Source organism: Oncorhynchus masou, chromosome 15 (genome assembly GCF_036934945.1).
Source record: "Oncorhynchus masou masou isolate Uvic2021 chromosome 15, UVic_Omas_1.1, whole genome shotgun sequence".
Lineage (NCBI taxonomy): Eukaryota > Metazoa > Chordata > Actinopteri > Salmoniformes > Salmonidae > Oncorhynchus > Oncorhynchus masou.
The window spans coordinates 71066591-71092988 of NC_088226.1; the positions used below are offsets into that span (position 1 = coordinate 71066591).

The 26398-nt window shown below is 43.5% G+C and overlaps 1 protein-coding gene and 1 pseudogene across 1 annotated transcript; one reads left to right on the plus strand and one right to left on the minus strand.

Annotated features, from left to right (window-relative positions):
- Positions 1-1169: 1169 nt before the first annotated feature.
- On the minus strand, positions 1170-4666 carry LOC135555177 (transmembrane protein 80-like). Its single transcript, XM_064987522.1, is given in 7 exon segments — positions 1170-1217; positions 2689-2890; positions 3315-3363; positions 3365-3414; positions 4132-4225; positions 4461-4477; positions 4632-4666. Coding segments are annotated over 7 exon segments (444 nt in total). The 5' UTR covers positions 4651-4666; the 3' UTR covers positions 1170-1204.
- Positions 4667-8676: 4010 nt separating this feature from the next.
- Positions 8677-26398, plus strand: part of LOC135556925 (myelin regulatory factor-like) — a 133092-nt pseudogene continuing 115370 nt past the window's right edge.

Sequence of the window (26398 nt, forward strand, 5' to 3'; positions counted from 1 at the left end):
ACCTGTCTATATAAGGTCCTACAGTTGACAGAGCAAAGACCAAGCCCACGAGGTCAAAGGAATTGTCCGTAGAGCTCCGGGACAGGATACCACTAGCATTCTGAATGCACCAAACACCCACATTGATGCTCAGACATCTCCAATGTTGCAGCAGAGGGTTTGGTAGTGAAGGTTTGGTGGTGAAGGTTTGGTAGTGAAGGTTTGGTAGTGAAAGTTTGGTAGTGAAGGAGTGGTAGTGAAGGTTTGGTAGTGAAGGAGTGGTTGAAGGTTTGGTAGTGAAGGAGAAGTAGTGAAGGAGTGGTAATGAAGATTTGGTAGTGAAGGAGTGGTAGTGAAGATTTGGTAGTGAAGGTTTGGTAGTAAAAGAGAAGTAGTGAAGGAGTGGTAGTGAAGGTTTGGTAGTGAAGGAGTGGTAGTGAAGGTTTGGTTGTGAAGGTTTGGTAGTGAAGCAGTGGTAGTGAAAGTTTGGTAGTGAAGGTTTGGTAGTGAAGGAGTGGTAGTGAAGGTTTGGTAAGGTTTGAGTGATGGTTTGGTAGTGAAGCAGTGGTAGTGAAGGAGTGGTAGTGAAGGTTTGGTAGTGAAGGAGTGGTAGTGAAGGTTTGGTTGTGAAGGTTTGGGTAGTGAAGGTTTGGTAGTGAAGGTTTGGTAGTGAAGGTTTGGTAGTGAAGGAGTGGTAGTGAAGGTTTGGTAAGTGAAAGGTTTGGTTGTGAAGGTTTGGTAGTGAAGGTTTGGTAGTGAAGCAGTGGTAGTGAAGCAGTGGTAGTGAAGGAATGGTAGTGAAGGTTTGGTAGTGAAGGAGTGGTAGTGAAAGGGTTGTGAAGGTTTGGTGAAGTTTGAAGGTTTGGTAGTGAAGGTTTGGTAGTGAAGGTTTGGTAGTGAAGGAGTGGTAGTGAAGGTTTGGTAGTGAAGGTTAGTGAAGGTTTGGTAGTGAAGGAGTGGTAGTGAAGGTTTGGTAGTGAAGGTTTGGTAGTGAAGGTTTGGTAGTGAAGGTTTTTGGTAAGTGAAGGAGTTTGGTTTGGTAGTGAAGGTTTGGTAGTGAAGGAGTGGTAGTGAAGGAGTGGTTGTGAAGGTTTGGTAGTGAAGGAGTGGTAGTGAAGGAGTGGTAGTGAAGGTTTGGTAAGTGAAGGAGTGGAAGGAGTGATTTTGGTAGTGAAGGGGTGGAAGGGTGATGGAGGTGCTGTCAGTGCAGCTATAATTGATGGGGTCAGGAGTAGACACTGAAAGACAGAAATGAGCACAGACATTAGGTTACATATCAGCGGAATTATCTAGAGGGACTTACAATAACTGTATTCATCTAAGGTAGGGTTAAAAAAAAAAACAACAACTAAGAAACGACATTTCACAGTCATTGGAAAGTGAAAACCTTCATTAAATCCTTGTTCAGTGTGGAACGTTCAGACTTAGCCCATTACCAATGTCTTCCGTCTTTGAAAGGAAAACGTGAGGTCTGGCCCTGACGTCATAGCACTAGAAGGCTGTATACAGTGACGCTTGGAATGAATAAAAACCTGGATCAATAATTCACAAAGTCTCTGGAGAACCAAAGGAGTTTATTCCATTCATGGACAATGGAGCAGACAAACGGGAGCGGCGCTCAGTGCAGGCAGGCCAATCACAACACTTGGTGACTGGTGGGCGAGGCCTATTAGCCTACTTTAAATAGGCCAAGATAAAATGGCAACAAAATCATTAAAGGGATGATGAACTCCTGGGTACCATGTTAATGTCTCTCCAGTATGAAGGAAGTTAAGTCCAATGTAACTGAAGACTGGGAAGTTAAGAGACATTTAGTAGCCAATGACATTTAGTCACTGGGTATCTGCTAGTTACCCATAGACATTTAGTCAATGACTGGTCATTGGGTAGTGTATTAAGTATCTGCTAGCATGACATAATAAATACCCATAGACATTTAGTCATTGGGTATCTGCTGCTAATAAATACCCATAGACATTTAGTCACTGGGTATCTGCTGCTAGTAGATACCCATAGACATTTAGTCACTGGGTATCTGCTAATAAATACCCATAGACATTTAGTAGATACCCATAGACATTTAGTCATTAGTCACTGGGTATCTGCTGCTAATAAATAACCATAGACGTTTAGTCACTGGGTATCTGCTGCTAGTAGATACCCATAGACATTTAGTCATTGGGTATCTGCTGCTAATAAATAACCATAGACGTTTAGTCACTGGGTATCTGCTGCTAGTAGATACCCATAGACATTTAGTCATTGGGTATCTGCTGCCAATAAATAACCATAGACGTTTAGTCACTGGGTATCTGCTGCTAGTAGATACCCATAGACTTTTTATTTAACCTTTATTTAACTAGGCAAGTCAGAACAAATTCTTATTTACAATGACGGCCTACACCGGCCAAACCCAAACCCGGGCGACGCTGGGCCAATTGTGCGCCGCCCCATGGGACTCCCAATCACGGCCGGTTGTGATACACCCTGGAATCGAACCAAGGTCTGTAGTGACACCTCTAGCACTGAGATACAGCGCCTTAGACCGCTGCTCCACTCAGGAGGCCATATTAAAAGGGCCTCAATACAAAAATCCCAAAGTATCCCCTTTAATTATTAAATCACAAAAACAAAACGAATTGAATAAATATGAATCATATCAATAGATAGCTATGTGAGTATTATGGACACGGCAAATAGATAACTAACCTGGTGAATCTAGCCAGTGTGGCCAGACCTAGGACCCCTCCTAGTCCGTAAACACTGAGCAGTATGGCGTTGAGGATGACGTCAGCATGCATCACGTACAGCTGCCACACCAGGAAGTAGACGGACAACAGGGCCGTAGCCACCGTCATGGCCAGGTTAGCCCACATATAACCCTCCGTCTCCTGCAGGTTACCCCTCACACCTGGAAGGAGGTGGGTGGGGAAGGGGGGGACATAGCACAGGGTCCTTTCGCGTCCAGAATCTCCTCCCAAGAGCAGTATAGGGCGATCACACGACAGCGGGCGAGGAAAATATTTAGGGTATCTCAGATTTTTCTGGCAATTCGCACATAGGAACTTTGTTGAGAGGAAGGATGTTTGAAATTAGTTGTACATTTGTTACAAGGATCACGATGAAAGTGTCAATTTTAGGCCCTTCATAGACCTGTACATGCCTCCTGTAAGACTCTAGTAGAGTCAGACCCCGACTACAACTCAACCCAGTAGAGTTAGACCCCCACTACAACTCACCTCAGTAGAGTCAGACCCCCACTACAACTCACCCCAGTAGAGTCATACCCCCACTACAACTCACCCCAGTAGAGTCATACCCCCACTACAACTCACCCCAGTAGAGTCGGAATAGGTTGAGACAAGCCATGAAGAAGAGCAGACCTATGACCTACGTCCTGGGTTAGGAGGTCATCAGGGTAGCTCATCACACGACCTAGAGGACAAGGCAGCAAACCAGAGACGGAGTCAAGACCAGAACTATCTCAGGACCATTATTGCAACAGGCCTACAAACAAATGTCTCTTTGTCTAGGTATTTATGCTGCACACAAACAGGGACAATAAAGATGTTCTGAACTGAATCAGAACGGTTGGTACACTCTACTAGAGTACATGACGCAACAAAACAGTGTAGTCTGCATGCAGAAGATTAGTCTCTCTCTAACAACAACAACAACAACAGCAGCAGTCTGCATACAGAAGATTAGTCACTCTCTCTCTTACACAACAACAACAACAACAACAGTCTGCATACAGAAGATTAGTCGCTCTCTCACTCTCTCACAACAACAACAACAACAGTCTGCATACAGAAGATTAGTCACTCTCTCTCTCTCACACAACAACAACAACAGTCTGCATGCAGAAGATTAGTCACTCTCTCACTCTCACAACAACAACAACAACAGTCTGCATACAGAAGATTAGTCACTCTCTCTCTCTCACACAACAACAACAACAGTCTGCATGCAGAAGATTAGTCACTCTCTCTCTTACACAACAACAACAACAACAACAGTCTGCATACAGAAGATTAGTCGCTCTCTCACTCTCTCACAACAACAACAACAACAGTCTGCATACAGAAGATTAGTCACTCTCTCTCTCTCACAACAACAACAACAACAGTCTGCATGCAGAAGGTGCCTCACTCTTGTAGATGATCATGCAGAATGTAGAGAGGAAGTAGAAGACATAGTAAAGAGCTGTCAGGTAGAGCAGGAGCTGGAGATGAACAGAGGACAGCTGGAGGTGGCGGTTAAGGGCGGATTTCATTATCTGTGTTGTGTGTGTGTGTGTGTGTGTGTGTGTGTGTGTGTGTGTGTGTGTGTGTGTGTGTGTGTGTGTGTGTGTGTGTGTGTGTTCAATTCGTTTTAAAATATCCATACATTTTTAATTCCAAGGGAAGAAGCACCTTGACACTTTTTTAAAAACGTGTTGCTATGTTCATTGCTAACTAACTTTATTTTGAAAAGGATACTAGAACAGCAGACTTGCCTGCAAGGAAATCAAACAACCGTATAAATACACACCATCTGTGCTGGCAGTAAATTAATCAGAATAAGGGACTGCAAAATTATTAATTCTGAAATACATTTGAAATTCATAGTTCGGTTTGTAATGCATCCGTGGCTATAGCAACGCATCCTACCTGCTCTGTTCGCCGCCATGTTGAATGTTGCTGCTCCTTCTTCACCAGTGGAGTTGTTGTCTAAATAACCAGCGGTTACATGTCGCCATCTAGTGGACTGGAAGGGGAAGTGCAGGGCAAAAAAACACCCAAGGTCCGGTCACGTTAAATCGGGCATTGTAATTATCACAACACTCACAAATACGAAAACACACACACACACACACACACACACACTGAGGGTTATCTTGTGGAATGTGGCAGTGGCACATTCCATAGAATTACTAAACGTATGTAGTTATTACTAAAATTATTACAACTAAGCTAATTCTATTTATATGGTTTACAAACGAGAAACTCCCAAAACGAATTTATTCATTTTCTCCTTTCCACCCCTGAATTAGTCCTTTTGGAAATTTTTATTGGTAAACTCTTTGGTTATTTAAAGCACCTTTATCTCTCTCTCTCTCTCTCTCTCTCACACACACACACACACACACTCACACACACACGCGCACACGCACACACACACACACACACACACACACACACACACACACACACACACACACACACACACACACACACACACACACACACACACACACACACACACTAAACTCCCTCTCCATTTCACATACAGTCTAATATAGAAATGACAAAATAGCATTAACGAGCTGTTTTATTGTCTCTCTGTCTCTCCATCTCTCTCTTTCTATCTCCCCCTCTTTCTCTCCATCTCTCTCTTTCTATCTCCCCCCTCTTTCTCCCCGTCTCTCATTCTATTTCCCCCTCTTTCTCTCTGTCTCTCTCTTTCTATCTCCCCCTTTCTCTCCATCTCTCTCTTTCTATCTCCCCCCTCTTTCTCCCCGTCTCTCATTCTATTTCCCCTCTTTCTCTCTGTCTCTCTCTTTCTATCTCCCCCTCTTTCTCTCCATCTCTCTCTTTCTATCTCCCCCCTCTTTCTCCCCGTCTCTCATTCTATTTCCCCCTCTTTCTCTCTGTCTCTCTCTTTCTATCCCCCCTCTTTCTCTCCATCTCTCTCTTTCTATTTCCCCCTCTTTCTCTCAATGTCTCTCTTCTACCCCCTCTTTCTCCCCGTCTCTCATTCTATTTCCCCCTCTTTCTCTCTGTCTCTCTCTTTCTATCTCCCCCTCTTTCTCTCCATCTCTCTCATTCTATTTCCCCCTCTTTCTCTCCATCTCTCTCTTTCTATCTCCCCCTCTTTCTCTCCATCTCTCTCTTTCTATCTCCCCCCTCTTTCTCTCTGTCTCTCTCTTTCTATCTCCCCCTCTTTCTTTCTCTCTCTCTCTATCTGTCTCCCCCTCTTTCTCTCCATCTCTCATTTTCTATCTCCCCCTCTTTCTCTCTGTCTCTCTCTTTCTATCTCCCCTCTTTCTTTCTGTCTCTCCATCACCATCTATCTGTCTCCTCCCTCTTTCTCTCCATCTCTCTCTTTCTATCTCCCCCTCTTTCTCTCCATCTCTCTCTTTCTATCTCCCCCTCGTTCTCTCCATCTCTCTCTTTCTATCTCCCCCTCTTTCTCTCTGTCTCTCTCTTTCTATCTCCTCCCTCTTTCTCTCCATCTCTCTCTCTGTCTCCCCCCTCTTTCTCTCCATGTCTCTCTTTCTATCTCCCCCTCTTTCTCTCCATCTCTCTCTCTGTCTCCTCCCTCTTTCTCTCCATCTCTCTCTTTCTATCTCCCCCTCTTTCTCTCCATCTCTCTCTATCTGTCTCCCCCCTCTTTCTCTCCATCCCTCTCTATCTCTCTCCCCCTCTTTCTCTCCATGTCTCTCTTTCTATCTCCCCCTCTTTCTCTCCATCTCTCGATCTCTCTCTTTCTATCTCCCCCTCTTTCTCTCCATCTCTCTATCTCTCTCTTTCTGTCCTGTGTCCTCCACAACAATGTACATAGTGTGGCAGACATAAACGGACGGCTTGTTTAGGATGAACAGAGGGAAAGAGGGGGGGAGACGGACGAGAGAAAGAGGGGGATAGAGAAGAGGAGAGTAAGAGGATGGTTGGTGGGGGAGGGGGGTTGACAAAGAGAAAGAGAGACGATCCAGCTGTGACAGACAACAGAACAAACCAGCATCTCTCTGACATGCACACAGTGGCATTGTTTCAGAGGGAGGGATGTAGCTGATAAGGTAGAGAGAAATGGATTATTCCCTTCCTCCCCTGTTGGCTGGGACAGAAACCAGTCGTCTGCTGCGTTGGAGGAAGACATTGTGAGAGTTTAGAGATCCCAGTAGCTTTTTAGGAGCAGAGACTTTTATTGACTCCAATAAAGTAAACGTCGTGGACAGTGTGACCTCTTTCCTTCGTCACTATAGAGGCAGAGATATTGAACTTTAATCGGCCTATTGTTGTATATATATATATATATATGTGTGTGTGTGTGTTCACTACTCAATTTGTTGTTTTTTTCTCTAACATTCATGCTAAACTGGGTGTTTTAATGGGTTTATAGTTTTTTTACACCATATTTTTGTTTTCAAACACATCACAAGGTCTTAAAAAAAAGATGATTGTGTATCTGAATCTTTCCATACTTAGTATATATACATACATACCTAGTCTATGCAAATAGAAGTGATTTAACAATTCAACTTTTCTAGTATTATAAAGTGACAACATGTGGACGGAACAAACGGTAATTGAGAGAGAGAGAGAGAGAGAGAGAGAGAGAGAGAGAGAGAGAGAGAGAGAGAGAGAGAGAGAGAGAGACAGGGAGAGAGAGAGAGAGAGAGAGAGGGAGAGAGAGAGAGAGAGAGAGAGAGAGAGAGAGAGAGAGAGACAGAGAGAGAGAGAAGACAGTGTATCGGAGATCGGTCGTTATTATAATATCGATAATGCAGCTTGTTTTGGGTGGATATTTGGATTGGTTTGGGGTCAACCCAGAAGGCTACACATTTCATACCACTAATATTTATCAGTTCAGTTCTGCACTGAACAGAAATGAAACTTGGGCTAGACTCTCTCTCTGTCTCTCTCTCTGTCTCTCTCTCTCTGCCTCTCTGCCTCTCTCTCTCTCTATCTCTGTCTCTCTCTCTGCCTCTCTCTCTCTCTCTCTGTCTCTCTCTCTCTGCCTCTCTGTCTCTCTCTCTGTCTCTGTCTCTCTCTGTCTCTCTCTCTGTCTCTCTCTGTCTCTCTCTCTGTCAATTCAATTTCAATTCAAGGGTCTTTATTGGCATGGGAAACATGTGTTAACATTGCCAAAGCAAGTAAGGTAAACAATAAAAAATAACAGTAGACATCACACATACAGAAGTTTCAAAACAATAAAGACATTACAAATGTCATATTATATATATATATACAGTGTTTTTACAAGGTACAAATGGTAAAGGACACAAGATAAAATAAATAAGCATAGATATGGGTTGTATTTACAATGGTGTGTGTTCTTCACTGGTTGCCCTTTTCTCGTGGCAACAGGTCACAAATCTTGCTGCTCTGATGGCACACTGTGGAATTTCACCCAGTAGATATGGGAGTTTTTCAAAATTGGATTTGTTCTCGAATTCTTTGTGGATCTGTGTAATCTGAGGGAAATATGTCTCTCTAATATGGTCATACATTGGGCAGGAGGTTAGAAAGTGCAGCTCAGTTTCCACCTCATTTTGTGGGCAGTGAGCACATCTGTCTCTCTCTCTCTCTCTCTCTCTCTCTCTCTCTCTCTCTCTCTCTCTCTCTCTCTTATTTAATATGACTTTCGCTTAAATTACTTAAAAATTGTTCCCAAAATAAAATGTTGTAAGGAATAACATTTCATGTGTCCTAGGCCTATGAAAATTACGCATCAAATATGAAGGTAAAAATTAGTTGACAGAAGGCTACTGTAGCTTAGACTACTTAATGTCATCCCAATTTGGTCTAACATCCATCACCCAGGGAGGTTTAAACACACCTGTCTCATGTCCTCTCATCCCAACCGATCACGCACGCGCGCGCGCACGCACACACGCACACGCACACACACGCACAGCGCACGGCTCTGTGGACCAGTAGGTCGCGTCTACGTCGGATCCAGAGAGAGTAGGGCGAACTGCTAGAAGACAGAGGGGAGGTCATCTACACAGACGCAGTCAAATGCTCGATATTGACGTACAACGTTTTCCAGAAGACACCTACCCTAGGTATCCATTGTCCTGCAATCAACAAGGTAACGAAATATATATACAAGAAGAATCGAACAAAGTCGAAGAATTTCTCTGGGACATTATTTAACGATGTATTGATCGTTTTTCCAACGCGGAATTCGCGTTGTGCGACTTCTTTATGGCTATTTCTAATTAGGCTACCACTGAATGAGGCATAATAATTCTACCTGTTCACTTTTTTGTGGATTGTTTTTATATTTAAAACGCTTGTTTTAGGCGTTGATGATTTAAAAACAAAACATGTCATATATATATATAAAGGGAAGGGAATAAAAGGAACAATAAAATAATTGTGTTCATGTATCGCTCCTAAAACCAGAGAGGGAATCTCTCTCTATTTTTTGACAAGGAGTGGATTTATGAGCGATAATAATTCCACGTTAGGACTTGGACTATAGTTGCCACAGCAGAGACGTTTGGACACGCCGCCAGTCCCGACTGCGTGATGTATCCGTGAGAGTTGACCCGATACAACGCAACTGTTTCGGCCGGACTCACAGGGAGCGGGGGAGTTCATGGAGGTTATTAGTGGGACCCGCTAGGATGGACGTGGTGGATGAAACCGAAGCGTTACAGAGATTTTTTGAGGGTAAGAACAAAACACATGTATTTACAATATAGGCCATGTTAATGGGTTGTGTGTTTAATTTAAATGTGTGCTGGAACGAGGCTAAACAAATAAACGTCGCAGGTTGCACCTGACTGAATTAGCACCCTCTTTACCAGAACTCACGCAACCTCGTTTCTCATTTTCTCATGGAAAGAAAAACTGTGTGACAAACGTTGGATATATCGTAGTTCTTCTCATTCGTTGTCATATATTATTAGTACATGTGCAATAGGCTAATTGTACTATTATCTAACGCGTTAGCCATTTTCACTGGGCCGACAGTGTTGTTAATGGAATATAGGACTACTATATAGGCTGCAGACTACGAACAAAAACACAGTGAAATGTCTTTTCAACTTCGTAGCCCTCTTTTTGTGTCTGTTTCTATCGTGCCAGGTTTTGTATTCAACATCAGCGTTTGAATAGCATGCCTGTTATATAAACTCTACGGTTAGTGCACTGTGTAAGTACTCTAGTGCAGTGGTTCTCAATCCTGGTCCTGGGGAACCAAAGGTGTGTACATTTTTCGTTTGTTTTTTTTTGTCCTCGCGCTACACACCTGATTAAAATCGTCAACTCATCAGGTTTTGATTATTTGAATCCAGTGTGTAGCGCGAGGACAAAAAAAACAAACAAAAAATGTACAAACCTTTGGTTCCCCAAGACCAGGATTGAGAACCACTGCACTAGAGTACTTTATGTTACTTTAAGTAATGCATAATAATGGATGAGTTTCAGAGCTGATAATGATAATCCAACAATGAAGAAAGGAAATAAGATGAACAAGGAAGGTAGATGAGAATTTTTTTCTTCCCCTCAAACTTTTGTCCCCTTTAGAAGATTTTAAAATTAATTTTATAGAAGATTTAAAGAAAAAAGGCTCTTGCAGATGTCTTTTGATTTGAATTATTGGGAGTCCCGCAAATAACTTAGTAATAAAAGATCAAAACAAGAACTAGAAAGAGTTGGAATGGTAAACAAAGTTGTTTGGAGCAAATGTGATGGTGACGAGTCACAGGACTTGAAGAACGGGGAGAACTGGGGAGTTCTGAGGAGAAAGGGGGAGGAGGAGAGAGAGAGAGGGAGGAGGAGAGAGAGAGAGGGAGGAGGAGAGAGAGAGAGGGAGGAGGAGAGAGAAAGGGGGAGGAGGAGAGAGAGAGGGGGGAGGAGGAGAAAGGGGGAGGAGGAGAAAGGGGGAGGAGGAGAGAGAGAGAGGAATGCAGCATGAAGATAAATGGTGTGGTTTATAAAGGAGGTAAACTGGGGGTACACCGTGCGAGAGAGAGAGAAACCCAGACAGAGAGCGTATTACCGTTTGACATATAACCCTTCGACGTAGAGTCTCAGGTTTACATCTGTGCAACTGGTGACTTGAAATAGGCACCTGGTAACCCAAAAGTAAATTCTCAGGTTTACCTCTGTGAAAAACTTGATATGTTATTTTACAGAGGTTACGGTTGTTACAAATTATTATTGTTTACTACATTATAATAATTTATAATTGTTTACTACATTTTATACTTTACTTCACTACTGAACATTAATTTGCATCCCATCCAGTCCCTTTTCTTAGTTGTTGTGGGGTCAAATATAGGTTATAACTGTATCACTTTGCTAAGTTTGATGATGTTGTGGTTACGGTTGTTGTGATACCCTGAAAACGACCCTTTTTTTAAATTGTTGCTTTATAAGCTATATAGACAAAGAAAAGTATGTGAACACGCCTTCAAATGAGTTGATTCGGCTATTTCAGCCACACCCGTTGCTGAAAGGGGTATAAAATCGAGCACACACCCATGCAATCTCCATAGACAAACATTGGCAGTAAAATGGCCCGTACTGAAGAGCTCAGTGACTTTCAACGTGGCACCGTCATAAGATGCCACCTTTCCAACCAGTCAGTTCGTCCAAGTTCTACCTTGCTAGAGCTTTAATGGTCGACTGTGCTGTTATTGTGAAGTGGAAACATCTAGGAGCAACAACGGCTCAGCCGCAAAGTGGTAGGCCACACGAGCTCACGGAACGGGAATGGCGAGTGCTGAAGCGCATAGTGAAATCGTGTTGTTGTCCTCGGCAACACTCACATCAACACAAGAACTGTTCGTCGGGAGCTTCAGGAAAATGGGTTTCCATGGCCGAGAAGCCTCACACAAGCCTAAGATCACCATGCGCAATGCCAAGCGTCGGCTGGAGTGGTGTAAAACACACCACCATTTGACTCTGGAGCAGTGGAAACGCGTTCTCTGGAGTGATGAATCACGCTTCAAATCAAATTTTATTTGTCACATACACATGGTTAGCAGATGTTAATGCGAGTGTAGCGAAATGCTTGTGCTTCTAGTTCCGACAATGCAGTAATATACAACGAGTGATCTAACTAACAATTCCAAAACTACTACCTTATACACACAAGTGTAAAGGGATAAAGAATATGTACATAAAGATATATGAATGAGTGATGGTACAGAGCAGCATAGGCAAGATACAGTAGATGGTATCGAGTACAGTATATACACATCAGATGAGTAATGTAGGGTATGTAAACAAATAAAGCACAGAATCGTCTAGAAGGTCTGTATGTATGCTGAAGTGTTAAGATTTCCCTTCACTGAAACTAAGGGCCCGAACCATGAAAAACAGCTTGTCACCATCTGGGAAGGTCTTGAATTTCGACTAATGAATCTGGGTTTGGCAGATGCCAGGAGAACTCTACCTGCCCAAATTGCATAGTGCCAACTGTAAAGTTTGGTGGAGGAGGAATAACGGTCTAGGGCTGTTTTTCATGGTTTGGCCCTTAGTTCCAGTGAAGGGAAATCTTAATGTTACAGCATACAGCGTACAATGACATTCTAGATGATTCTGTGCTTCCAACTTTGTGGCAACAGTTTGGGGAAGGCCCTTTCCTGTTTCAGCATGACAATGCCCCCGTGCACAAAGCGAGGTCCGTACAGAAATAGTTTGTCAAGATCGGTGTGGAAGAACTTGACTGGCCTGCACAGAGTCCTGACCTCAACCCCATCAAAAAACCTTTTGGACGAATTGGAATGCCGACTGCGAGCCATGCCTAATCTCCCAACATCTGTGCCCGACCTCACTAATGCTCTTTGTGGATGAATGGAAGCAAGTCCCTGCAGCAATGTTCCAACATCTAGTGAAAAGCCTTCCTGTTATAGCAGCAAACCAACTCCATATTAATGCCATTAATTAGATGTTCAACGAGCAGGTGTCCACATACTTCTGGTCATGTAGTGTGTGTATTACTCATTGCACTATACAGTGGGTCAAAAAAAGTATTTAGTCAGCCACCAATTGTGCAAGTTCTCCCACTTAAAAAGATGAGAGAGGCCTGTAATTTTCATCATAGGTACACTTCAACTATGACAGACAAAATTAGAAAAGAAAAAATCCAGAAAATCACATTGTATGATTTTTAATGAATTTATTTGCAAATTATGGTGAAAATAAGTATTTGGTCAATAACAAAAGTTTATCTCAATACTTTGTTATATACCCTTTGTTGGGTATATGACAGAGGTCAAACGTTTTCTGTAAGTCTTCACAAGGTTTTCACACACTGTAGCTGGTATTTTGGCCCATTCCTCCATGCAAATCTCCTCTAGAGCAGTGATGTTTTGGGGCTGTTGCTGGGCAACACGGACTTTCAACTCCCTCCAAAGATTTTCTATGGGGTTGAGATCTGGAGACTGGCTAGGCCACTCCAGGACCTTGAAATGCTTCTTACGAAGCCACTCCTTCATTGCCCGGGCGGTGTGTTTGGGATCATTGTCATGCTGAAAGAACCAGCCACGTTTCATCTTCAATGCCCTTGCTGATGGAAGGAGGTTTTCACTCAAAATCTCACGATACATCGCCCCATTCATTCTTTCCTTTACACGAATCAGTCGTCCTGGTCCCTTTGCAGAAAAACAGCCCCAAAGCATGATGTTTCCACCCCCATGCCTCACAGTAGGTATGGTGTTCTTTGAATGCAACTCAGCATTCTTTGTCCGCCAAACACGACGAGTTGAGTTTTTACCAAAAAGTTCTGTTTTGGTTTCATCTGACATCCCAATCTTCTTCTCGATCATCCAAATGCCTGGACATGTACTGGCTTAAGCAGGGGGACACGTCTGGCACTGTAGGATTTGAGTCCCTGGTGGCGTAGTGTGTTACTGATGGTAGGCTTTGTTACTTTTGTCCCAGCTCTCTGCAGGTCATTCACTAGGTCCCCCCGTGTGGTTCTGGGATTTTTGCTCACCGTTCTTGTGATCATTTTGACCCCACGGGGTGAGACCTTGCGTGGAGCCCCAGATTGAGGGAGATTATCAGTGGTCTTGTATGTCTTCCATTTCTTAATAATTGCTCCCACAGTTGATTTCTTCAAACCAAGCTGCTTCCCTATTGCAGATTCAGTCTTCCCAGCCTGGTGCAGGTCTACAATTTTGTTTCTAGTGTCCTTTGACAGCTCTTTGGTCTTGGCCATAGTGGGGTTTGGAGTGTAACTGTTTGAGGTTGTGGACAGGTGTCTTTTATACTTATAACAAGTTCAAACAGGTGCCATTAATACAGGTAACGAGTCGAGGACAGAGGAGCCTCTTAAAGAAGAAGTTACAGGTTTGTGAGAGACAGAAATCTTTCCTGTTTGTAGGTGGCCAAATACTTATTTTCCACCATCATTTCCAAATAAATTCATTAAAAATCCTACAATGTGATTTTCTGGATTTCTTTTCCTCATTTTGTCTGTCATAGTTGAAGTGTACCTATGATGAAAATTACAGGCCTCTCTCATCTTTTTAAGTTGGAGAACTTGCACAATTGGTGGCTGACTAAATACTATTTTGCCCCACTGTATAACTCATGGGCATTACTCATTGCCCTATATAAGTCATGGGCATTACTCATTGCCCTATATAACTCATGGGTATTACTCATTGCCCTATATAAGTCATACCCTTCAAGAAATGCAGTCTCTGCATGGTCAAATCCAGTGTATGACAGATGGGACCGATTCGTTGTGTATGTTTGACCGTTGGGGAAATCCCTTTAGGAGATGGCTCAGTGATTGATGTGACTACTGTGTCAGACCTTCCCAGTAATGTGTCATTGTGTAATGTTGTGTTGAAACACAGTGTCAAGTGTTTAGAGAAACAGGAGACCATAAAGACGGAACATGTACCTCAAATGGCACTCTATTCCCTATTTAGTGCACTACTTTAGACCAGGGGCTATAGGGCATAGGGTGCACTACTCTTGACCAGGGGCTATAGGGCATAGGGTGCACTACTCTTGACCAGGGGCTATAGGGCATGGGGTGCACTACTTTAGACCAGGGGCTATAGGGCATAGGGTGCACTACTCTTGACCAGGGGCTATAGGGCATAGGGTGCACTACTTTAGACCAGGGGCTATAGGGCATAGGGTGCACTACTCTTGACCAGGGGCTATAGGGCATGGGGTGCACTACTTTAGACCAGGGGCTATAGGGCATAGGGTGCACTACTTTAGACCAGGGGCTATAGGGTATAGGGTGCACTACTCTTGACCAGGGGCTATAGGGCATGGGGTGCACTACTTTAGACCAGGGGCTATAGGGCATAGGGTGCACTACTCTTGACCAGGGGCTATAGGGCATGGGGTGCACTACTTTAGACCAGGGGCTATAGGGCATAGGGTGCACTACTCTTGACCAGGGGCTATAGGGCATAGGGTGCACTACTTTAGACCAGGGGCTATAGGGCATGGGGTGCACTACTTTAGACCAGGGGCTATAGGGCATGGGGTGCACTACTTTAGACCAGGGGCTATAGGGCATAGGGTGCACTACTTTAGACCAGGGGCTATAGGGCATAGGGTGCACTTCTTTTGACCAGGGGCTATAGGGCATAGGATGCACTACTCTTGACCAGGGGCTATAGGGCATGGGGTGCACTACTTTAGACCAGGGGCTATAGGGCATAGGGTGCACTACTTTAGACCAGGGGCTATAGGGCATAGGGTGCATTACTTTAGACCAGGGGCTATAGGGCATAGGGTGCACTACTTTAGACCAGGGGCTATAGGGCATAGGGTGCACTACTTTTGACCAGGGGCTATAGGGCATAGGGTGCACTACTTTAGACCAGGGGCTATAGGGCATAGGGTGCACTACTTTTGACCAGGGGCTATAGGGCATAGGAAGCACTACTTTTGACCAGGGGCTATAGGGCATAGGGTGCACTACTTTTGAACAGGGACTATAGGGAATAGGGTGCACTACTTTTGCACTATATAGAGAATGGGGTTCCATTTGAGACACAGATAGAGACTGTAGCTAGGTGCCCAATAAATGAGGTTTAACACATTATTATGATAGTATATGCACTGTTGGTTTGACTATACACAGTTATCCATGACTGTCAAGTGATCCATAGTCCCTACCACTCTGACAACCATTTAGAATGTTTACATTCTTTCTTTGGGAGTGAGAGAGAGAGGGGAGAGAGAGAGAGAGAGAGAGAGGGGGGAGAGAGAGACACATAGACGGAGAGAGAGAGGGGGGGGAAGAGAGACAGAGATGGAGAGAGAGAGCACAAGAGGGAGAGAGATACAGAGAGAGAGAGAGAGACACACAGAGACGGAGAGTGTGAGAGAGAGAGAGAGAGACACAGAGACTTAGAGAGAGAGAGAGACACAGAGACGGAGAGAGAGAGAGAGGGGAGAGAGAGAGGGGAGAGAGAGACACAGAGACGGAGAGAGAGGGGGGGGGAAGAGAGACAGAGATGGAGAGAGAGAGCACAAGAGGGAGAGAGATACAGAGAGAGAGAGGGGGGAAAGAGAGACAGAGATGGAGAGAGAGAGCACAAGAGGGAGAGAGATACAGAGAGAGAGAGACACACAGAGACATAGAGAGAGAGAGACACAAAGAGACGTAGAGAGGGAGACAGAGAGGGGTGTGAGAGCGAGACACACAGAGAGAGAGAGAGAGGGGGAGAGAGAAACACAGAGACGGAGAGAGAGAGAGATGTTCCTACATGGCTTTAAGACTGTAATGCTTCATAGATGTCGAAAGAGTCAACCACTGAAGTTCTATTTACAGTTCAGTGAACAGTTACTTAGACATCAGTCAGAAGGTGGGAGGGTAAGGTAAGAAGGTAAGGCACCCTCACTCTTTCCAGTGTATTCTCTATTGAATTATACTATCATTTTTTTTTAAACATTTTTTTTCTTGATTACAATCTTGTCTCATCACTGCAACTCCCCAACAGTCTCGGGAGAGGCGAAGGTCGAGTAATGCGTCCTTTGAAACATGACCCGCCAAACGGCGCTTTCTTAATTAACACCCGCCTGCTTAACCCGGAAGGCAGCTGCACCAATGTGTCAACTGACAAGTCAGCTTGCAGGTGCCCGGACCCTCCACAAGGAGTCACTAGAGCGAGATGAGCGGACAACACTGGCCCTACGGGACTACCGGTCATGGCCAGGATCGAACCCCAGGCTGTAGTGACGCTGCAACAAAGCGATGCAGTGCGTTAGACCACTGTGCCACTCGGGGTGCACACATTGTAGTTGTTCAATATTAATATTAAACACCCTAATAATGTAGTGTTGGCTACATTTCTTTAAATTTACAATTCTGTGAACTGTCTTGTGCAATTTAAAAAATATTTTACACAATACCTGTTAGCAAAGGTGTCAACTAGATGTGCAGGCAGGGTATTTGTAGTCTTGCATGATATCTACTTTGCTGCTAATTAGCATTTTTAAACGTGAGAGTAAATAGAGATGAATATATTGATAAAGGGTTCGCCTGTTTCTTGTGGGAAAAATTAAAGGGTGTTTTGACCGCTAGGGGTTTATGGGTATTATGACACCTCCACTGTGGAACTCAACCTGGTCAAGAGGTTTGGATCTCTGTGTATATAACAGCTTTAGTGTTTCCTTGAGAGAGAGAGACATTTCAGATAGATAATGTCTTAAAGAGAGAGCCATTTCAGATAGATAATGTCTTAAAGAGAGAGCCATTTCAGATAGATAATGTCTTAAAGAGAGAGACATTTCAGATAGATAATGTCTTAAAGAGAGAGCCATTCCAGATAGATAATGTCTTAATGAGAACACATATCCATGTCAGATAGATAATGTCTTAAAGAGAGAGCCATTTCAGATAGATAATGTCTTAATGAGAACACAGATCCATTTCAGATAGATAATGTCTTAAAGAGAGCCATTTCAGATAGATAGTGTCTTAATGAGAACACAGATCCATTTCAGATAGATAATGTCTTAAAAGAGAGATCCATTTCAGATAGATAGTGTCTTAATGAGAACACAGATCCATTTCAGATAGATAATGTCTTAAAAGAGAGAGCCATTTCAGATAGATAATGTCTTAATGAGAACACAGATCCATTTCAGATAGATAATGTCTTAAAGAGAGAGCCATTTCAGATAGATAGTGTCTTAATGAGAACACAGATCCATTTCAGATAGATAATGTCTTAAAGAGAGAGCCATTTCAGATAGATAATGTCTTAATGAGAACACAGATTCATTTCAGATAGATAATGTCTTAAAAGAGAGATCCATTTCAGATAGATAGTGTCTTAATGAGAACGCAGATCCATTTCAGATAGATAATGTCTTAAAGAGAGAGCCATTTCAGATAGATAATGTCTTAATGAGAACACAGATCCATTTCAGATAGATAATGTCTTAAAGAGAGATCCATTTCAGATAGATAGTGTCTTAATGAGAACACAGATCCATTTCAGATAGATAATGTCTTAAAAGAGAGAGCCATTTCAGATAGATAATGTCTTAATGAGAACACAGATCCATTTCAGATAGATAATGTCTTAAAGAGAGAGCCATTTCAGATAGATAATGTCTTAATGAGAACACAGATCCATTTCAGATAGATAATGTCTTAAAGAGAGATCCATTTCAGATAGATAATGTCTTAATGAGAACACAGATTCATTTCAGATAGATAATGTCTTAAAAGAGAGATCCATTTCAGATAGATAATGTCTCAATGAGAACACAGATCCATTTCAGATAGATAATGTCTTAAAGAGAGAGCCATTTCAGATAGATAATGTCTCAATGAGAACACAGATCCATTTCAGACAGATAATGTCTTAAAGAGAGAGTCATTTCAGATAGATAATGTCTTAATGAGAGAGCCATTTCAGATAGATAATGTCTTAAATAGAGAGCCATTTCAGATAGATCATGTCTTAAAGAGAGAGCCATTTCAGATAGATAATGTCTTAAAGAGAGAGCCATTTCAGATAGATAATGTCTTAATGAGAACACAGATCCATTTCAGATAGATAATGTCTTAAAGAGAGAGACATTTCAGATAGATAATGTCTTAATGAGAATACAGATCCATTTCAGATAGATAATGTCTTAAAGAGAGAGCCATTTCAGATAGATAATGTCTCAATGAGAACACAGATCCATTTCAGATAGATAATGTCTGAATGAGAACACAGATCCATTTCAGACAGATAATGTCTTAAAGAGAGATTCATTTCAGATAGATAATGTCTTAATGAGAGAGACATTTCAGATAGATAATGTCTTAAATAGAGAGCCATTTCAGATAGATCATGTCTTAATGAGAACACAGATCCATTTCAGATAGATAATGTCTTAAATAGAGAGCCATTTCAGATAGATCATGTCTTAAAGAGAGAGCCATTTCAGATAGATAATGTCTTAAAGAGAGAGCCATTTCAGATAGATAATGTCTTAATGAGAACACAGAGACCACTACAGACCCAGGATTTGGCATTTAACCTATTTAACCTGGGTCTCACACACACTCACACACACTCACACACATACTGCTGTAATGTACAGTATTTGTCTGGTGGTAAACTATGGTTAAGTAGGATCAGTGAGATATGTAAACACTCAGACTAATGCACAGGGAACATTCCTGGAATAACATGAACCTGGTGATGTTAAACACAAAGAGGGGTTTTCTCCCAGTCCTTTTAACTCTCTCTCTCTCTCTCTCTCTCTCTCTGTATGTCTCTCTCTATCTGTCTGTCTCTCTCTCTCTCTCAATTCAATTCAATTCAAGGGGCTTTATTGGCATGGGAAACATGTGTTAACATTGCCAAAGCAAGTAAGGTATATAATATATAAAGTGAAATAAACAATAAAAATTAACAGTAGACATCACATCTCTCTCTGTCTGTCTCTCTTGCTCTCTCTCCCTCTCTCTCTCTCTCTCTCTCTCTCTCTCTCTCTCTCTCTCTCTCTGTCTCTCTCGCTCTCTCTCCCTCTCTCTCTCTCTCTGTCTGTCTGTCTCTCTTGCTCTCTCTCTGTCTCTCTCTCTCTCTGTCTCTGTCTCTGTCTCTGTCTCTCTGTCTCTCTCTCTCTCTCTCTCTCTCTCTCTCTCTCTCTCTCTCTCTCTCTCTGTCTCTCTGTCTCTCTGTCTCTCTGTCTCTCTCTGTCTCTCTGTCTCTCTCTCTCTTGCTCTCTCTCCCTCTCTCTCTCTCTCTCTCTCTCTCTTTGAGGAAGGGGGAGGGGGAGGAGGGTGGCGGGGGGTGAGGAGGGGTGGGGAGGAGGGGGCAGGGGGTGAGGGGGGGGTGAGGAGGAGAGATAGCACACACAGACTCAAGGTGAAAAAAATATAAAAACATGAACACAACCTCTGTCCCTCACACACACACACACACACACACACACACACACACACACACACACACACACACACACACACACACACACACACACACACACACACACACACACACACCTCTCTTCCCACAGAAGACCACTGGAGAGTATCAGCAGATTACGACCCATATCTGTCAATAGTGTTGAGAGAGAGGGAGTCACTGTTGCGGATGGAGGTCTGCCTCATCACTTATGTGGCTACAAGATGCTGTACTTCTGTCCAGCAACATCAGTCTGGAGAAATCTGACATTCTCCAACATCAGTCTGGAGAAACCTGACATTCTCCAACATCAGTCTGGAGAAACCTGACATTCTCCAACATCAGTCCGGAGAAACCTGACATTCCCTAACATCAGTCTGGAGAAACCTGACATTCTCCAACATCAGTCTGGAGAAACCTGACATTCTCCAACATCAGTCCGGAGAAACCTGACATTCTCCAACATCAGTCTGGAGAAACCTGACATTCTCCAACATCAGTCGGGAGAAACCTGACATTCCCTAACATCAGTCTGGAGAAACCTGACATTCTCCAACATCAGTCTGGAGAAACCTGACATTCTCCAACATCAGTCTGGAGAAACCTGACATTCTCCAACATCAGTCTGGAGAAACCTGACATTCTCCAACATCAGTCTGGAGAAACCTGACATTCTCCAACATCAGTCCGGAGAAACCTGACATTCCCTAACATCAGTCTGGAGAAACCTGACATTCTCCAACATCAGTCTGGAGAAACCTGACATTCTCCAACATCAGTCCGGAGAAACCTGACATTCTCCAACATCAGTCCGGAGAAACCTGACATTCTCCAACATCAGTCTGGAGAAACCTGACATTCTCCAACATCAGTCGGGAGAAACCTGACATTCCCTAACATCAGTCTGGAGAAACCTGACATTCTCCAACATCAGTCCGGAGAAACCTGACATTCCCTAACATCAGTCCGGAGAAACCTGACATTCCCTAACATCAGTCTGGAGAAACCTGACATTCTCCAACATCAGTCTGGGGAAACCTGACATTCTCCATCAGTCTGGAGAAACCTGACATTCCCTAACATCAGTCTGGAGAAACCTGACATTCTCCAACATCAGTCGGGAGAAACCTGACATTCTCCAACATCAGTCTGGAGAAACCTGACATTCCCTAACATCAGTCCGGAGAAACCTGACGTTCCCTAACATCAGTCCGGAGAAACCTGACATTCCCTAACATCAGTCGGGAGAAACCTGACATTCTCCAACATCAGTCGGGAGAAACCTGACATTCTCCAACATCAGTCCGGAGAAACCTGACATTCCCTAACATCAGTCCGGAGAAACCTGACATTCTCCATCAGTCCGGAGAAACCTGACATTCTCCAACATCAGTCGGGAGAAACCTGACATTCTCCAACATCAGTCCGGAGAAACCTGACATTCCCTAACATCAGTCCGGAGAAACCTGACATTCCCTAACATCAGTCTGGAGAAACCTGACATTCTCCAACATCAGTCAGGAGAAACCTGACATTCTCCAACATCAGTCTGGAGAAACCTGACATTCTCCAACATCAGTCAGGAGAAACCTGACATTCCCTAACATCAGTATGGAGAAACCTGACATTCCCTAACATCAGTCTGGAGAAACCTGACATTCCCTAACATATTTTTTACTGCTCTAACCAGTTTATAGTAGCAATAAGGCACCTCTGGGGTTTGTGGTATATACCACGGCTGAGGGCTGTATCCAGGCACTCCGCGTTGCGTCGTGACTAAGAACAGCCCTTGGCCGTAGTATATTGGCCATATACCACAGACCCCCTCATGTCTTATTGCTTAAATACATAGCAGTGATGGAATAAGACAAAACCCGTTAGTTATCTGGACAGGATCTTTAAAGGACAATCGATTTGTGGTGATGACCTCACAGTAATATCTTCAATAGTATATATTGATCTAATCGTCTTCAGTGTGCAAGGTGGATTGAGCGATATCCTAATCCTATCCAGCATTACACACCCAGAAGCCTTTATTATATGCAGTAGGAGATTATAGTGATTAGGCTGCTAGAGACCTTCTCTATTTTCTCTACCTTCTCTACCTTCTCGATATTCTCTACCTTCTATATCTTCTCTACTTTCTCTATCTTCTCGATATCCTCTACCTTCTCTATCTTCTCTACCTTCTCTACCTTCTCGATATTCTCTACCTTCTCTACCTTCTCTATCTTTTCTACTTTCTCTATCTTCTCGATATTCTCTATCTTCTCTACCTTCTCTATCCACTCTACCTTCTCTACTTTCTCTATCTACTCTACCCTCCCTACCTTTTCTATACTCTCTACCATCTCGATATTCTCTATCTTCTCTATTTTCTCTACCTTTTCTATACTCTCTACCTTCTCGGTATTCTCTATCTTCTCTACCTTCTCTATCCACTCTACCTTCTCTACTTTCTCTATCTACTCTACCTTTTCTACCTTTTCTATACTCTCTACCATCTCGATATTCTCTATCTTCTCTACTTTTTCTATACTCTACCTTCTCGGTATCCCCTATCTTCTCTATCTTCTCTACCTTCTCTATCTACTCTACCTTCTCTACCTTTTCTATACTCTCTACCATCTCGATATTCTATATCTTCTCTATCTTCTCTACCTTTTCTATACTCTCTACCTTCTCGGTATTCTCTATCTTCTCTACCTTCTCTATCCACTCTACCTTCTCTACCTTCTCTATCCACTCCACCTTCTCTACCTTCTCTATCCACTCTACCTTCTCTACCTTCTCTATCTGCTCTTCCTTCTCTACCTTCTCTACCTTCTCTGTCCTCTCTATCTACTCTACCTTCTCTACATTCTCGATATTCTCTATCCTCTCTATCTTCTCTACCTTCTTAATGAGTCCCACTGGCTGGACTCCAGCACATAGGAAAGTAAAGGCTGGATTATGGTCCTCTGCTGACTTAAGACGTTTTGAATGGTGAGATCTATTGACAGTCACATGAAGATGGTCAGACTGGTACCACATATTTCTAAATACACCAGTCGTCATGGATTCACCAGTAGTCATGGATACACCAGTCATCATGGATACACCAGGCATCATGGATACACCAGTCATCATGGATACACCATTAGTCATGGATACACCAGTAGTCATAGATACACCAATAGTCATGGATACACCAGTCATCATGGATACACCAGTAGTCATGGATACACCAGTAGTCATGGATACACCTGTAGTCATGGATACACCAGTAGTCATGGATACACAAGTAATCATGGATACACCAGTCATCATGGATACACCATTAGTCATGGATACACCAGTAGTCATGGATACACCAGTAGTCATGGATACACCAGTAGTCATGGATACACCAGTCATCATGGATACACCAGTCATCATGGATACACCAGTCATCATGGATACACCAGTAGTCGTGGATACACCAGTAGTCATGGATACACCAGTCATCATGGATACACCAGTCATCATGGATACACCATTAGTCATGGATACACCAGTAGTCATGGATACACCAGTAGTCATGGACACACCAGTAGTCATGGATACACCAGTAGTCATGGATACACCAGTAGTCATGGACACACCAGTAGTCATGGATACACCAGTAGTCATGGATACACCAGTCGTCATGATTCAGGCAACTTATTCTCTTATTCCTGACAGCCGGGTGGGTGGTAGGATGGTGTATTGTAGTATGGTGGGGTGTAGTGTGGTGTGGTGTAGTGTAGTATGGTGGGGTGTAGTGTGGTGTGGTGTAGTGTAGTATGGTGGGGTGTAGTGTGGTGTGGTGTAGTGTAGTATGGTGGGGTGTAGTGTGGTGTGGTGTAGTGTAGTATGGTGGGGTGTAGTGTGGTGTGGTGTAGTGTAGTATGGTGGGGTGTAGTGTGGTGTGGTGTAGTGTAGTATGGTGGGGTGTAGTGTGGTGTGGTGTAGTGTAGTATGGTGGGGTGTAGTGTGGTGTGGTGTAGTGTAGTATGGTGGGGTGTAGTGTGGTGTGGTGTAGTGTAGTATGGTGGGGTGTAGTGTGGTGTGGTGTAGTGTAGTATGGTGGGGTGTAGTGTGGTGTAGTGTAGTGTAGTGTAGTTTGGTGTAGTGTGGTGTAGTGTAGTGTGGTGTGGTGTAGTGTAGTGTGGTGTAGTGTGCTGTGTAGTACAGTGTAGTGTAGTGTAGTGTAGTGGGGGCAGTAGTTTAACTCTGTGAGTTAGAGGTTGGTGTAGTGTAGTGTGGTGTAGTGTGCTGTGTAGTACAGTGTAGTGTGGTGTAGTGTAGTGTAGTGTGGTGTAGTGTAGTGTAGTGTAGTGTGGTGTGGTGTAGCACAGTGTGGTGTGGTGTGTAGTACAGTGTAGTGTAGTGTGGTGTGGCAATTTGTAAGTCGCTCTGGATAAGAGCGTCTGCTAAATGACTTAAATGTAAATGTAAATGTGTGTAGTACAGTGTAGTGTGGTGTAGTGTGGTGTGGTGTAGTGTGGTGTAGTGTAGTGTGGTGTAGTGTAGTGTGGTGTAGTGTGGTGTAGTGTAGTGTAGTGTGGTGTAGTGTAGTGTGGTGTGGTGTAGTACAGTGTGGTGTGGTGTGTAGTACAGTGTAGTGTAGTGTGGTGTGTAGTACAGTGTAGTGTGGTGTAGTGTGGTGTAGTGTGGTGTAGTGTGGTGTAGTGTAGTGTGATCTAGTGTAGTGTAGTGTAGTGTGGTGTAGTGTAGTGTAGTCTGGTGTAGTGTGGTGTAGTGTAGTGTAGTGTAGTATGGTGTGGTGTAGTGTAGTGTAGTATATTGTAGTGTAGTGTGGTGTAGTGTGGTGTAGTGTAGTGTGATCTAGTGTAGTGTAGTGTAGTGTGGTGTAGTGTAGTGTAGTCTGGTGTAGTGTGGTGTAGTGTAGTGTAGTGTAGTATGGTGTGGTGTAGTGTAGTGTAGTATATTGTAGTGTAGTGTGGTGTAGTGTGGTGTAGTGTAGTGTAGTTTGGTGTAGTGAAGTGTAGTGTATTGTGGTGTAGTGTAGTGTAGTGTGGTGTGGTGTAGTGTGTTGTGTAGTGTAGTGTAGTGTAGTGGGGGCAGTAGTTTAACTCTGTGAGTTAGAGGTTGGTGTAGTGTAGTGTAGTGTAGTGTAGTGTAGTGTAGTGTAGTGTAGTGTAGTGGGGGCAGTAGTTTAACTCTGTGAGTTAGAGGTTGGTGTAGTGTAGTGTGGTGTAGTGTGCTGTGTAGTACAGTGTAGTGTAGTGTGGTGTAGTGTGGTGTGGTGTAGCACAGTGTGGTGTGGTGTGTAGTACAGTGTAGTGTAGTGTGGTGTGGTGTGTAGTACAGTGTAGTGTGGTGTAGTGTGGTGTGGTGTAGTGTGTTGTAGTGTAGTGTGGTGTAGTGTAGTGTGGTGTAGTGTGGTGTAGTGTAGTGTAGTGTGGTGTAGTGTAGTGTGGTGTGGTGTAGTACAGTGTGGTGTGGTGTGTAGTACAGTGTAGTGTAGTGTGGTGTGTAGTACAGTGTAGTGTGGTGTAGTGTGGTGTAGTGTGGTGTAGTGTAGTGTGGTGTAGTGTGGTGTAGTGTAGTGTGGTTTAGTGTAGTGTAGTGTGGTGTAGTGTAGTGTAGTGTAGTGTAGTGTGGTGTAGTGTAGTGTAGTGTAGTGTGGTGTAGTGTAGTGTAGTCTGGTGTAGTGTGGTGTAGTGTAGTGTAGTGTAGTGTAGTGTAGTGGGGGCAGTAGTTTAACTCTGTGAGTTAGAGGTTGGTATGGTGTTGTGTGGTGTGGTGTGGTGTAGTGTGGTGTAGTGTAGTGTAGTGTAGTGTAGTGTAGTGGGGGCAGTAGTTTAACTCTGTGAGTTAGAGGTTGGTGTAGTGTAGTGTGGTGTAGTGTAGTGTAGTGTAGTGTAGTGTAGTGTAGTGGGGGCAGTAGTTTAACTCTGTGAGATAGAGGTTAGTGTAGTGTAGTGTAGCGTAGTGTAGTGTAGCGTAGTGTAGTGTAGTGTAGTGGGGGCAGTAGTTTAACTCTGTGAGTTAGAGGGTGGTGTAGTGTAGTGTAGTGTAGTGTGGTGTAGTGTTGTGTGGTGTAGTGTAGTGGGGGCAGTAGTTTAACTCTGTGAGTTAGAGGTTGGTGTGGTTGGGGGCAGTAGTTTAACTCTGTGAGTTAGAGGTTGGTGTAGTTGGGGGCAGTAGTTTAACTCTGTGAGTTAGAGGTTGGTGTAGTGTAGTGTAGTGTAGTGTAGTGTAGTGTAGTGTAGTGTAGTGTAGTGGGGCGGTAGTTTAACTCTGTGAGTTATAGGTTGGTGTAGTGTAGTGTAGTGTAGTGTAGTGTAGTGGGGGTGGTAGTTTACCTCTGTGAGTTAGAGGTTGGTG